The following is a 14,692-nucleotide window of genomic DNA, read 5'->3' on the forward strand; positions in this document are numbered from 1 at the left end:
AGAAGTTATTACGGACAATGGAAAAAAGGAAAATATGGATTAGGAAGCTGGAATGATCTTGGGCATGGTCTAGACAAAATTCACCCTTGACCAGAAATAGTCTAACCTGAATGGACACTCTAGAGAGAGTAAATAAGTTTCAAACCCACTGTGAGACCTTTGTGTGTGAAGGCCATGAGGTAGATGTGACTCAAATAAGACTTCCGCTTTTCCCAGATCCAACACTGGCCCTCTATGGGCTTGGCCTCTGGAGTCTTCTCTTTTCATATCAACCCTACATGTATTTCCAAGCTGTCAGCAAAGAAGCACCTGGAACACCTTTCCTCTCACTCCGCAGCCACTCCTCTTGGCCTGGCTGACTCTAACTCATCCTTCAGAGAGAAGCTAAGATGCCACCTACCATACAATGCCCGTCTACCTGCCTCCCTCTTGTCCTCTCCTCTCTGCCAGTTCAAGCTGCTTAGGGCCCCCTTTTCTATGCCCCTACAGCACTTTCTACTTATCTATATCATAGAATCTACCACATTATTGCAATTGCCCCCCCCTTTTTTTTTTTAGCTTTCTTGTCCCTCCATAGTGTCGTTTAAGGACTCTGTCTGTATCCTTTGTGCCGAGCTGGTGCATGGCACACAGGCATACTGAATGATCAGATTTATACAAGCCAGAGAGTCTTAAACAAACTCAGTCCCCTCACTTGTTATTCCATCCCTCAGTATATCACCATTATCTTGGCTGGCAAGAGCTGTAATAAAACCCTAACCTATAATTTAAATATACTGGTTTCAAAAGCCTTCAGATGTCTGCATTTTACCAAATGTGTTTCCATATGTGGTGAGGCTGACATTTCTATGGAAGAGGAAGTGAATTGAACACTCTCTATTCATGTAAATATCAACAGTCTTTTAATACACCGACCTGATAATTCACTAAGTGGTTCTCTTCCATTCAGAGGGATAGATTTTCCTGCAACTGATGACCTCATTGATTAAAAATGAACAAGTTTGCCGAAACCGGTTTGGCTCAGTGGATAAAGCGTCGGCCTGTGGACTGAAGGGTCCCAGGTTCGATTCCGGTCAAGGGCATGTACCTTGGTTGCAGGCACATCCCCTGTGGGGAGTGTGCAGGAGGCGGCTGATCGATGTTTCTCTCTCATCGATGTTTCTAGCTCTCTATCCCTCTCCCTTCCTCTCTGTAAAAAATCAATAAAATATATATATTTTTTAAAATGAACAAGTGAGACACATATTTGTAGGATTTTTAAGAACCTGGCACTTCATTATTCTCTTCATATGTGTTCTGTAAGATTTAAATGTGGCTTTTGTATTTTTGAAAAGATATGGACTAAGTTATCCTAAAGCCAGATACTCTAACAACATGAGTGTATATTTTGTTGGCATTAAGGAAGATTCGGTACCTTTATTTTTATAATTGAGAACTTACTTAATACTTGCAATTTGCCTCAACGTGAAGATTGTTCAGATTACTTCTTTACAGGTAAAGGATATACTCTCTTCAGAAAGAACATGGTTATTTAAATAATCTACATATTATCACAGGTGACCGTGTCTGTGAGCATGAGCTCAGTGTGTTCACAGACAGCAGTGCCTGTTTGAAAATACCTGTCATGTCAATGGATGGTATTAAATACGTTTCGGGATTAGCCCAGCTACACAGCAGATGGGCCATCTCTGTAGATTTATAATGATGAGTATTACTTTTTTCAAAACTAAATGTATTTAGTCCTTTATTGGAAAAGAGATTTATGATCACCTGACTTGTCAAAAGGTATTTGAAGAAATCATTTCTGCCACTGTATTACCTCATGATGTATTATGCAGTTGTGAAATTTTTTGTGCAGTCCAATGCAGTTTGCAAGTTTTTTAGATCATTAAGGGAATAACCTACCTCTTAACTGAGAACTCTTTATTTTAAATGAACAAATTTCTTATATGGAATAATGTATTTCCATTAAGTACATCAGTAGTTTTTCATGGTGTGTTATATAAAAATCACATTATATCTCTACCATCAAAGGTTTCCAGGAATATAACTAATCATGTCAGTATTTTATAAATGGATGGATAAAAGTGAATAAAACATTAACACACTAAAAAAAATGCTTTATTTAGCCATGTAATCTCGTGTCCTCCATTTACTTTATGATTAGAGGCCTTTAAATATTTTGATATGCTGTCATTTGCTAATGTGTGTAAGTTATATGTGTCCCCCCGTGAGCATTGTTGAACCTTGGTTGTCATGGTTACTTTTATTACCATTGGCCAACTAACATTTAGCTTTCTTTTTCCTTTCCTTTTTTATTTTTTATTTTTTGCTGCATTAAAATGGAGCAGTAAACCTGACAGGTGAGGAATAGAGAATAAACCCCTTTCATGCTCAGTAAGAAAAAAATAAGATATGGGTAGACTTTGCAGGTATTGAGGGGGTGAGGGTGGAGGTTGGATATACTAGTAAAAGATGATACCTGGCAAATAGAAGATGGGTAAAGCCTACATATTTATATATAAAGTAAATTGATACTAAAATGATTCTTGGAGAAAAAGATTGTAAAGAAGATGAGACATATTATCTTTATGTAAAGCTAAATTTAGAAGGCATTAAAACCAGTCTCTGAGTTTTGTTTGTTGTTTAGGTGAAGTGAACATTTTTATGTGTCCGTGTGTCTGCACAAGAGAAATGTGAGGTGTCCCATAAGTTGTTTTGTTTTGTTTTTTGAAGGTCAATTTTTAAGTTTGATCTTTGATCACCTCTCAATACAGGAATACTACTAGCTTATTCAACCCTCCAAATATTTATTATAATGTTTTAATTAAAACCCTTATGTAATTCCTAATTATTTTCCATGTCTTCTAGCCTTGAATAATAATAGTAATCATAGCAATAATAATATCTGTACTGGGTGATTATTGACTGATTGGTTTCATCTAACCTCTTAGCTTTCTAATTGATATCTATATATCCATATCGATAAATAAATATACCCAATTAAAATTAAACTGAGAAAAGAATTTCAGTGCTCATCTAACTTGTCGTCTTTCCAATGTTGTATTTCTGTGGTTCTCAATGAGTGGTCCTTGGATCAGTAGCAGCAGCATTATCAGGGAACCTGAAATACAAAGTCTTGCCCCACCCCCAGACCTACTGAATCAGAACCTGGGCATTGGTCCAGCAACCTATAGTTTAATAAGCCCTCCCAGGAGGTTCTGATGCATGATAAAGTTTGAGAACCACTACTGCATTATTTTCCCTACAATCACAACACTGATCAGCAAGCCTGACAGGAAGCTTACTACCTCCGTGAGGGTCCTCTTTATTGATTTATTTTTATATATCACTAGTTACCATTAATTCTGCTAAAAAACACATGAAAATTTGTTTTTCTCCCCCACCAAAAGACAAAACCATTTGAATCCGCTTAATATACTTAGACATCTACCTTCCCATTATAATACTGCCCACATTACACAACTTTATCAATGCCTTCTTGTCCCATTAATATGAAACTTGAGCCAAAAGTTATATCATCTTCTAACCCTCTTCCTCTATTTCATAAGTGAAGAAATTGAGAAGGTTTGTAGTTGGCTTACCCAAGGAGATACACACCAGTAGTGGCAGAGTTGGGGTTTTATTCCTAATGGTGTCAGAATTGTGAAATGTTTGAACTGATACCTTTGAATATTTATAGTAGAGATTTCAAATAAATAGTTTTTCAAAAACCTGCACCCCATATGTGTATCTTTGTTCCAAATAAATAGATTTGGTCTTCCCCACACCTTTTTCAACCACAGAGTAGCATTTTTGTTCTACATTATTCACATCCCAAACACACACATGCTTTTACACTGTTAGTGAGTTCAGCCATCTCTGAAAGGTTGTCTTCTGCTTCCTCTTCACCCATAACTCCTGTGCGTGGTAGATAACTTCTGGCTGCAAGAAATGAACTTACACCGGGGCTTTTTAATCTGAATAGAAAACATAAAACAGCAAGGCAGACTTTATAATCTCATTCTGGTCCCTATTCTTTGCTTTTTAAATAGTTTAATATGAAAATAATGAGACCTCTGAAAACTTAGGGGAAAACGTTAACAATAGTTTCATGTTGGACCCAATTTAAACAGGAATATGCCATTTAAAACTTTACAACAGTAAATTTATTTTTAAAGCTCTTTACTAGTATCACTGATGATGGCCAAACTCCTCATCTTGCAAACCTTTCTCGGAAATTCTTTATGTTAGACAACAGCCATTTAAGCACATTTCTGTTTTAAAATAATGTGATAAGAGTGTGGGAAGCCAGAACTATCCATGTTGTGATCATCAAAATGAAACTAAACAGAACAAAAGTTAAACTGCTGGTTTTCCTAGCTGGCGAGGGTTTTTGGAGTCTGAGCTCTTGGATGTCATTTCATTTGAACAGATACAGTGAGGGAGATGTGAGGTAACAAATGGCAGGACACCCCTTCCAGTTTATTATAAGTGTGAATTGTAATTTTACTCCAGTGCTTTGGGTTTTCCAAGACTCATCTGGGCAACCATATGTGATTTTCAGCTTTCCTGGCCCGAGAGAAACTGACTGAATTTCTTTAGAGGGTATTATTTTCTGTCCCTTAGTCTCAGGGTCACTTCCCTGGCCTCAGTGTAAAAGGAAAGGAAGGTGTCCCACTTCACCTGCATGACAGAAGTAGTTTTCTTGCCCAGGTATTTCTACTTTTGCTTTCCATAATCCTGCAACAATGACAGTAGAGCCACTTTGAAAAGGTATAAAAGGTAGTCATTGGGTCTGGAACATCAGCGAAGAAATACGAATCTTTGCAAATGTGTGTGAAAAGACCAAAACCTGGGAAGGGCCTCGGGGATGATCTGAAATGGGAAGACCAGCCATCTGTTCGTTACACGTGAGGTCCATTGACAAGCCACACTCAGTGACATTTTATTCACCCTTTAGGTTCTGCATCTTCAGGGGAAAAATGAATCCGACAGTGTTGTGAGGCAGACATCCCCAGCATAAACACAATGACATTTTCTCTCTGAAACTGGTCATCTTATCCTTCTTTCCCATGCTCTTCTGAGCCCCATTCTCTTCCTTCTCGTATGTTTTTCGCCAGCCCTCCATCGCTTCTTTTCTTCCCATCTTACACTCCATAGAACTAGAGCTCCCTGTACCTGTGGCACACCTCACTTCACTGCTTTCTTCCGATTGGTGCTGAGCTTGACAATACCTTCTGTCCTGAGACACTCTCTGTCTCCTTTAGGTAGAAAGAGGAAATCAGGAGACTGGGTAATCCAAAGTTTTAAAAGAGCAAGGTGTTTAATAGGACTCACCCAAGAAAAGTCCTTAAGTCAATCATATTTTGCCAATGGCATCTCACTTGAATGAGTCAAGTGCACTTTCTCTTTGCATCCATCTTCACTTCACCCCTGGTTAGTTTTATTTTATACAGATGAGCAGAGATGGAAGGAAGACTATTTTCTTTTCATGAAACAATCTGTGTGACACTGAATGAGAGCCCATTGACATAGAAACACAAATGAGCTGTACCGCAGTCATAGTGAAAAGACAGAGGGAGTTTTCTAAACACTCCGCTGCACGCCTTCCCTAAATTAGAATTCCTGCGCTTTGAATGAGGGGGAGATGCTTGAATTATGACTCTAGTGTGGGGATTGCTGGAATCAGTATTTGAAAGAAAGCACTGTTTGAAAAAGCCTTCCATTTCTGAAGTGAATTGTTCATCTTGGTCAAGCTGAAAGAAAATAGTTAGGTACTACTCTGATTATTTGGGTTTGAGAAAAAAAAATAAAGAGTAAAGAAATGTTAAGGGGAAAACCTGACATTTTTATATAGACATTTGTTAGCAGTACATTATCATACTTTAAATAAGAGTATTGAATAAAACTAGTAGATAGCAATTAAAACAAAGATAAAATGAATCGTGTGGAGGATTATTTATAAATAGAAACTGAATGGTTCATATACCTGAATGATCATTAAGAGAATGGAACTACCCTCTAGGTGAAATTACTTTTTCTCTAATCTTACTGTGATTGACTTTCACTAACAAAATCTTAATCATAGTTAATATTAATCATAAGTTAGCTTAACACCATAAACAGCCAACACTCTTTTTTTTTGGGGGGGGGGGGGTTGGGGGGGAGGGTGATTTGAAAGAGAGCATGCATGTTGCTCCTGTGTCCCAGTCTCCTTCCAGGTGTTAGGCTAACTTGGAATCTTAGAAATGCACTCACTGTATTTATCTGCCTTACGGGAACATCCACTGCAGGTTCACTTTGTAGCCACCAGTTACATATTCTTAGAAGAAACTGGGTCCGATTTAGAGGCCCAGTAGCTTAACTCTAGGGTAGCAGTAATCTTAGAATTGGCTGCTTGGGGTCCTCTGTCCTGTTCCTCACAAACAGAACTGGTGGATAAGGGAGAATCGCTGAGCAAGGGTCCAAGTGTATCTCACTAACACTGCCTTCACGCCTAAAGTCAGAGTCACAGAGCTGTTTCATTCTCCAGCTGGAAGAGGACTCTGAGATCATCCACCTAAACAAAAATTAGCACCGAGCAAACACTATATAGGTCAAGTAAGGAAAAGTAACCTTGAACAGGTCACAAAGCTAACCAGCCAATCTGAGTTTTAAAACTGAAAATTTGGGAGGGGCATGGCTCTCTGCTCTTTAAATCTGTTTTAGTTTTCTGTATTTTTTTCTAAAATGTCTTAAATTTTTACTTTCTCCCTATAGGAAAAGGGCAGAGTCTGACTCTAGAAAGAGCAGCATACCGAATAGTAAGGAGGTCCCTTCACACCATCCAACAGACCCCGTAGAACTAAGGCGCCTTAATTTCCAAACACCAGGTAAGAGACATGACTCATCTTGCCCATGTTACCGTCTACGCTGAAATTGTATAGCCCAGTTGATACCGCCGTGAGAGATGAATGTGTCACTTTATTTTCAACAATTTTGTGTGTCCTTCTCTTTTATTTTTATATTATTGAGATTTTCCAAAACGTAAGTCTTGACAGGAAATTAAGCCCTTTGTGCAAATCTGAGGTGGAGTATAAAGGAGGAAAAACATATATTTCTTCAAATTTGGACAATTTATACTCTTTTAAGAATAGTTACATTTTACAGGCTTATTATTTTCAATGACACGAATGTGGAAAGAATTCAGGTTCTCATCTTACAAAGTGAATGAGTAGATGGTGGATTGATGTTACATCATTCAGAATATACAGGATGGGGCAAGAGTGGGTTTAGAGTTATTCATATGGAATAATACAGTAATAAATAACGGTACAAGAATAAACTCTGTGTTTCACACACTCATAACTGCAAATCTAATTTTGCTCCACCCTGTATTTATTCTATATTTTTATATGAAGATTTTGCATCTATGTTACTCTGAATGAAAAGGGGAGGGAGAGATAAAGAGGGAAGCAGGGATGGCCAGAAGGAGAAAGGGAAGGCTGGAGGGAGGGAAGGAAACAAAATCGGACTCTCGTTGACCAATTCAGGTTTCCTTCCTACTGTGGAGACACATAGAGTGGCTGAGAATAAGAATATGCTTGTTTTTGAAAATGAATAACATCAAGTGCTTCAACAGAGGAAAACTATGCTTGCTATGGGGCATTTTGTACAGTTAATTGAAATCTAGCTCTGTTTTACTGTCTTTTAAATAAATCTTATTTATACCCAATGAAGGGCAAGTAATCAATGGTAAAGAGAGATGGAAATGTAAAACTGAGTGGCACTGTCGTAATAGCTAATGGTAATGAACACAATAGAGAGCTGATCCAGGAAGTCTGCTTGACTGAAGTGTGGTAGCATGGTACCCCCGATTGTTGGGAGGTTTTCTCTGTGGCCCGTGGGTGTTCTGCCTCACACTCGGATACACCACAGGTCCATTCAGCTCCACGCTTGTAATGAATTGCTTTGAGTTGGAAATACATGGTCTATTGTATTTAGCTTATTTTCTCTTTAACATGTAGATATGTCATAGTAACTGGTAACTGTTCAGTTCAAAGAAACGTCTGGCATTTACAAAGTGGTTATACAAATTATAAATGTGCTTTGTTTAAATTATATTGGAAATGAAGTTTGACTTTTTAAAAATTCTGTTTTAAAAAGCAGAATATACTGAAACCATCAGCAGCATAAAAGGTGGGAGGAAATAAATGTTCACGTAGCCAAGAGTCTCCCGTATGCATATAACTAAACAGGCTGATCCGTGTAGATTGTGCGCATGTGCTGATGACCGAGCAAAGATCCCTTTGTAACCTTGGATGATCTCTGTCGAGTGGCCTGCTTCGTTCTCCATTAAGGCAACTTGATATGAATTGAGTAATAAACCTTCTCTGTTCAGCACTTTTTGAAATAGTAGTGTACTGACTTTTTCAGGCTACAGACAACTTCTTAATTCATGTACTTTTCAATCTGGCTAAACCAGTGCATCGAGGAGCTGAAAGCCACAGAAATAATCTGGTGCATGATTTCTTGAATATGTTGCCTCATCACCTTTATGAGAGCAGCACGTTATAGAAATGGGGAAATCATTAGGTCCCTCAGTATCTTGGGCTTGCGTGTGAAGTGTTATCTGTATTGGAACAACCTTGGTCTTCCAGCAGAGAAAGGCGCACACTGTAGGGTTCAGTGGAAAGCGAAAGGTGGCCCCAAGAAGAAAGTCAGTGGGAGTGCTATTCCCTCTACCTCCAGCACCAACAGAGGATGTTTCTGAGCATTCATGCAAAGCATGCATGGGAACTGTGTAGAAAGGATTACTAGCAGAGGACAGGTGATTACAAGAAAGAGAATAGAAAGGCCTTCAACCAGGAGACCTCCATCTGCAAATACTTCTCACTTTTATGGGTAATTTTGCAAATATGGCCAAACCCAAGCATTCTATTAAAAATCAAATTTTCCCCAATGTAATTGGACATGTTAGATCCACATGGAAAGGGAACCTGTTAAAATACATACAAGTCGCTGGGAAGAGAAATGAAGGCTGCAATTGCAGTGACATTCATTATGTCACCAATGGCTTCACAAAATTCCAATGGGAACCTCAGTATATAGAAGATACCATTTAACCAAGCTTAGACAGACCACCTCAAATGGATAATAGAATGAAGTTTGGGGGGATGAATAAAGGGGAGAGGAGAGAGTAGAGGAAGAGAACAGAACAACAGAAATTGTCCTGAGGTCCTAGCACATCTGTTTGTGCGGGAAGCATTCTGTTGTGCCCTTTATTAGCTCAGGTAAGCGATCTACTTAAGTTGATTTGTTGAACAAGTCTTTTTGCCTCCCAAGATCTATAATGAGGCCTGCTGTCCTGAAAATGGGACCATTTTACAAAGGAAATAGATGTGGCTGTTCATGTGGAATTCATGTTAATGTGACCATTTGCTTCAGCCAGTGGATTATCTGAATTACTTGCCAATAGGATGAGAGCAGAAAGTGGGATTGTTAACCCAGGAAATTTTTTTGTGCTTCTTCCTCCCCTCTTATTCATGAATAATGGTGGGCTTTCCTAGATGGCGAAAAATGACCCTTTACTAGGTGTTGCATAGCCGATGATATGACACTACTTGATTTTTGGATTTTAAACCAAAAATTGTACCTTCCACTCTCTGAAATGTGCTTTTATGTACATCAGACGTTTGAATTTATAATTTGTTATACCTAAACATTATAAAGTTTGGCAGTGTTTATTAATGGTACGCAGAAGGAGGGAATTAATGATCCATGCATTCACTTTAAACAAATAACTTTCAGTGAAATCAGAAACCGGTGATTTTTATAACCAGCCCCAACCACAGAACATGTTCATGAAAGCAGATTGATTTATTTCTGCTTCTGATGAGTCTGTTGTGGATGATAAAACGCCAAATAATACCGTTTGAAATTCAGTGGTTCTTTCAGAAGGTAAAGGAAGACTTTGCTTAGTTCATGGGTTCTATGCGTTCTACTTTTCTTGTTAAGCCATCTTGTGAATGAAAATTCTGTTTACTTTTTAAGTTATTTATTCTCGTCAGAGAGTCTGAATGTAAGGAGGCAGACTTTTCCCCCTCAATTCCGCCATCTATTCAAACGGTTTTGAAACACACCTTCCACTTTTCATATAAGGGCGGCACCATAACAATTGAAGCGCTTCAGAGCATCTTGCCCTTCACTGCAGTGCCGCAAGCACACCTATCTCTGGGTTAGAAGAAGGAAAAGGTCAGAACTCTATGCACCGTCTCTCAGCGAAGGCACCAAGTGGAGACAGAGAACCAGTTGCTTTCAGTGTAACCATCTTTGGGAGGTTGCAAGATGTGGAGAGAACATTGCTTTGGCACACTTTCCAAATTTGGGGTGGCGGTCAAGTCACCGTCCATGGAACACTGCATTCAAGCCTCTGAACAGGGGGAGGAAGTCACACACCTTCCCGGTTTAGAACAAGTACCTCTGTTTGTAGATATTTGCCATGCATATGTTTATGTGTCCATCAGGTTCGGATGCCAGTGTATCAGCCAAGTTGTATTTAGAAGGTGAACCACCTGATCTCTTAAAACAATATGGTTTGCAATAATAAATCATCAATTGTTGGTGAAGGGGGGTCAGTCAGATCCAGTGTGGCACATATAATTAAAGGAGCATTGCTTTATTGCCTATGGCCTACAAGAGTAAAGCAGAGACCTAAATATATAGGAAGGTATCATTTAGCTAAGGTTAGACTAATCACTTCAAATGATTAATGGAATAAATTGGGCAAAATGAGAAAGGGAGAGAGGAAATGTGGCAGAAGAGCTAGAATTGACAGCTGATAAAGTTTTACAAGTGGAGGAAGGGAAAAAAATATTTATTTATAAAAGATACTTTTAAAAGAAACCTCTATTAAGCCGCATACATCTTTGTGGGCAGCAATAATGGGGGGAGGAGGTGTTAGGATGGTTGATAAATGAGTTACACAGTAAACAAAAGTAAACTATGGGATGAATGTTTTTATTTTTATCTTAAAAAAAAAAAAAAATCCCGCCCTAGCCAGCTTGGTTCAGTAGATAGAGTGTTGGCCTCAGACTGAAAGGTCCCAGGTTCAATGGTGGTCAAGGGCACATGCCCGGGTTGCGGGCTCAATCCCCAGTGTGGGGCGTGCCAGAGGCAACCCATCAATGATTGTCTCTCATCATTGATGTTTCTATCTCTCTCTTCTTCTCTCTTCCTCTCTGAAATTAATAAAAATAAATTTTTAAAAATCCCGAGTCATTCTATGACTGCCCCCTTCCGTGGATATTTTTTGTCCTTAATTACAAAAGCAACACATATTTTGGGGGGAAATTTGGTGAAATAAAAAAATAAGTTTGTTAGCAATTGTTGTACTTAGGTTGTAGCTATACAGGTATTCATTATATTACTCAAATTTGTTGTATGTTTAACATTTTTTATTGGTTGGAAAAGTAAAAAACACACTTTAAAAATTGTTCTTTATTCCACTTTTTTTTTTTTATTTGACATATTTAAAATAAAAAGTAACAGGTTTCCTATAACTACTCCAATTTTACTCTCGAGAAAGATCTACCATATGTAGTTCCATGTGTACCCTTCCAGCCTTTTTCTATGTATATACAGTTTTTTAAATGATAAAATATAGAGCAGGTGTATAGAGATATAGATAGGTGCATTCACATACAATTTCCTGTTTTAACAGTTCACTATATAAAAATAGACTTTTTTGCAAGATAGTGGGTTAAGTTTCATCTCCCTTTTAACAACTGATAGCATTCTGCTCTACAGATGTTGCAAACGTGTGGACTCATTTCTTATTAACAGAGGCCAAGTTATTTTTCCCGTGTTTTTGTTCTTGCAAACAATACTGTGATGGCCAGTACTGAGCCTCTCTTCTCACATCTTTGTTGCTGTTTCTGAATGTGAGACACCTAGAAGCATGATTGCAGGGTTGTAGGGTGGGCACATTTACCATCTTGATACAGACCGTCAATTATAGATTTTTTTTTGAAGTGTTGTAAAAAGCTTTTACTTACAGTGAGCCAGGGCCTCTAGAATTGGACAAAATGACTATAATAAATATAATATTGTCAAGAGATGATGATATATAAGAAAATCAAAGAAATTGCTATTATGTGTTCATATTTTTACTTTTTTTCCAGTGAAGCAAATTTAAAAGTTCATCTCAGAGAAATAAGCTTCGTTTCTAATACGAAATGGAATAAATTGGGCAAAATGAGAAAGGGAGAGAGGAAATGTGGCAGAAGAGCTAGAATTGGCAGCTGATCAAGTTTTACAAGTGGAGGAAGGTGTAAAGGAACATGTAACTAATAGCATCATATAATTCTCCAGTCACCATCTCTCTCTGTGCCGGCAAAATCCATCGCCCAAACACACACACCAGACATCACATACTACACACCACACCTTCGGCTGATTTGTCAGTTTCCATCAGAATTTTTTTTTCACTGAAAAATTCTTTCTGTCTCTGCACCCAGTACTCACATACCGCCCCCGAGAAAAATTTCCAAACAAAAACCAAACTCTAGTGTTTATACTTGCATCTTTTAGGAAAAGAGATTTAAAAATTGATGATCAGATGTTACAACCTACAGACCTCATTTTTATTTTGTAAAATGACCTCAATATGTTTTGCCCTAAAGCATACATGGATGGTAGGTGATTGATGGGCTGTGAAAAACAAAAAGGAACTCATAAGAAGTTAGTATAGAAAAGGCAATATCAGCAGCAGAAATGTCTGCACAGCAATTGGATGGGTTTCAAAAGCTCTCGTGCTTTCTTGATCCATCATTATTTTTAATTGGATCAATGCTAACAAGGTCCATTTTTCCATATACTGTCCTATCTTCATATTTGGTTTTGTACTCTAAGAAACTTAGGTATAAAAATATAGATTAAGAGCACCTTATGTGCTCTTTATATATTACACTAGAGGCCTGGTGCATGAAATTTGTGCACTGGGTTGTGGGGAGGGGTCCCTCAGCCTGGCCTGCACCCTCTCGCAGTCCAGGACCCCTCAGGGGATGTCTGCCTAACCCAGTCTAGGATCCCTCACTCCTTACCACCCGCCTGCTCGCTCCTTACCGCTCGGCTTGCTGCTCCTTAGCGCTGCTGCAGAGGCCGCCTCTCTGCTGCACTCGCCAGCCGTGGGAGCGAACTGACCACCAGGGGGCAGCTCCTGTGTTGAGCGTCAGCCCCTGGTGGTCAGTGCACATCATAGCAACTGGTCGTTCTGGTCGTTCCGTGGTAGTGGTCGTTTAGGTTTTTATTATATAGATTTTAAAACTTGGTTCATAGAATTTAAATGGTAAATTTCTGATATAAAGAAACATGGTTTATTCAAATTCTGCACTTTTGGAAATGATACATTAAAAATGAGTTTTAGCCCTAGTCAGTTTGGCTCAGTGGATAGAGCACTGGCCTGTGGACTAAATGGTCCCAGTTTCAATTCTGATCAAGGGCACATGCCGGGTTGCAGACTTGATCCCCAGTAGGGGGCATGCAGAAGGCAGCTGATCAATGATTCTCTCTCATCATTGATGTTTCTATCTCTCTCCCTCTCTCTTCCTCTGAAATCAATAAAAATATATTATTTTAAAAAATGAGTTTTAATGATGCCATCCAGTACTTACTTGAAAAATCACTCTTGGTGTATCTTTCCCTTAATGATGATCCTAGTTATGGATTAAGTCAAGTTGTCATTATGTTTTTACCAAGAAGCAATTATACCTTACAAATCAGTGTTCTCTTTTGTATTTCATTCACCATTCATTTGTGAGACAGATAGTAAACATAGACTATATTTTTCATTCACATTATTTTAAATAGTGCATACATTATGTAAAAATTCTGACAAATACTTTACAAACTGTTTTGTTGGGAAGGAAGCCATAAAGAGCAGATTCCTAAGTCCTTACACTTATTAATAACAGGGGGGAAAAAATCACCTAAAAGATGGTCCACCACTATCAGTGATCTCAACAACTCTATTTAGCAAAATAGTTGTAATAAAGTGCCTATAGACATCTACTGCGAGTATAAAGCAAGTGCTTGATAAACATTTCTTTATAAAGCCATTTGAAGCATACTGTTGGTAGATTACTTAAAATCTAACAGCGTTTTCAGAGCAAAAACATTGTAAATTAGGGATTCAAAAAATACTCTTCTGCCAAATAACACTAGAGTTTTTAACGTTTTGACTGTATACCTTTAGTTGATGGTTTTGTGGGAGCTTATAATAATTTGATGAGAAGTAACTGGAAAATACAGGTGTGTAGCACCTTTTCCCTCTTCCCTGCCACCAAAAGACACATGCCTTGTGTAACACAGCTATTACATTATTGGCACACTGGATGGGACTTGGGATAGTTTATGATCTCCACATTACTCTGTAGATAGCCCAGTCTCACAGGCCCATATTTTTGTGTGTGTGACCATCCTTCCAGTGTTAAATGATTTACATGGCGTAATGAGAAGTGCCCTCAATGAGAAGTAACAGGTCTGGTATCAAAGCCCCATGAAGCCATAGTTTTACTGAGAAGGATGAACTTGGTCAAGTCCTTTTGTCCCTCTGAGCTTCATTTTTCTAATTAGTAAAATTAATGGTGGGGTGGGGGGGAGACAGGGAAAATAGATGAACCCACTGGTCAGAGGGTGACGCATAAGAAGT

General features: G+C 38.5%; 1 protein-coding gene across 1 annotated transcript in view; it reads left to right on the top strand.

The window, feature by feature from the left end:
• The window catches only part of PTPRD (protein tyrosine phosphatase receptor type D), a 335,371-nt gene that overhangs the window by 200,948 nt on the left and 119,731 nt on the right, over window positions 1-14,692 (top strand). Inside the window, exon 20 of the mRNA XM_054727642.1 lies at window positions 6,763-6,875. Coding sequence (XP_054583617.1) covers window positions 6,763-6,875 — 113 coding nt within the window. The remainder of the gene's footprint in view (window positions 1-6,762; window positions 6,876-14,692) is intronic.

This window comes from Eptesicus fuscus, chromosome 15 (genome assembly GCF_027574615.1).
Source record: "Eptesicus fuscus isolate TK198812 chromosome 15, DD_ASM_mEF_20220401, whole genome shotgun sequence".
NCBI classification, from domain to species: Eukaryota; Metazoa; Chordata; class Mammalia; order Chiroptera; family Vespertilionidae; genus Eptesicus; species Eptesicus fuscus.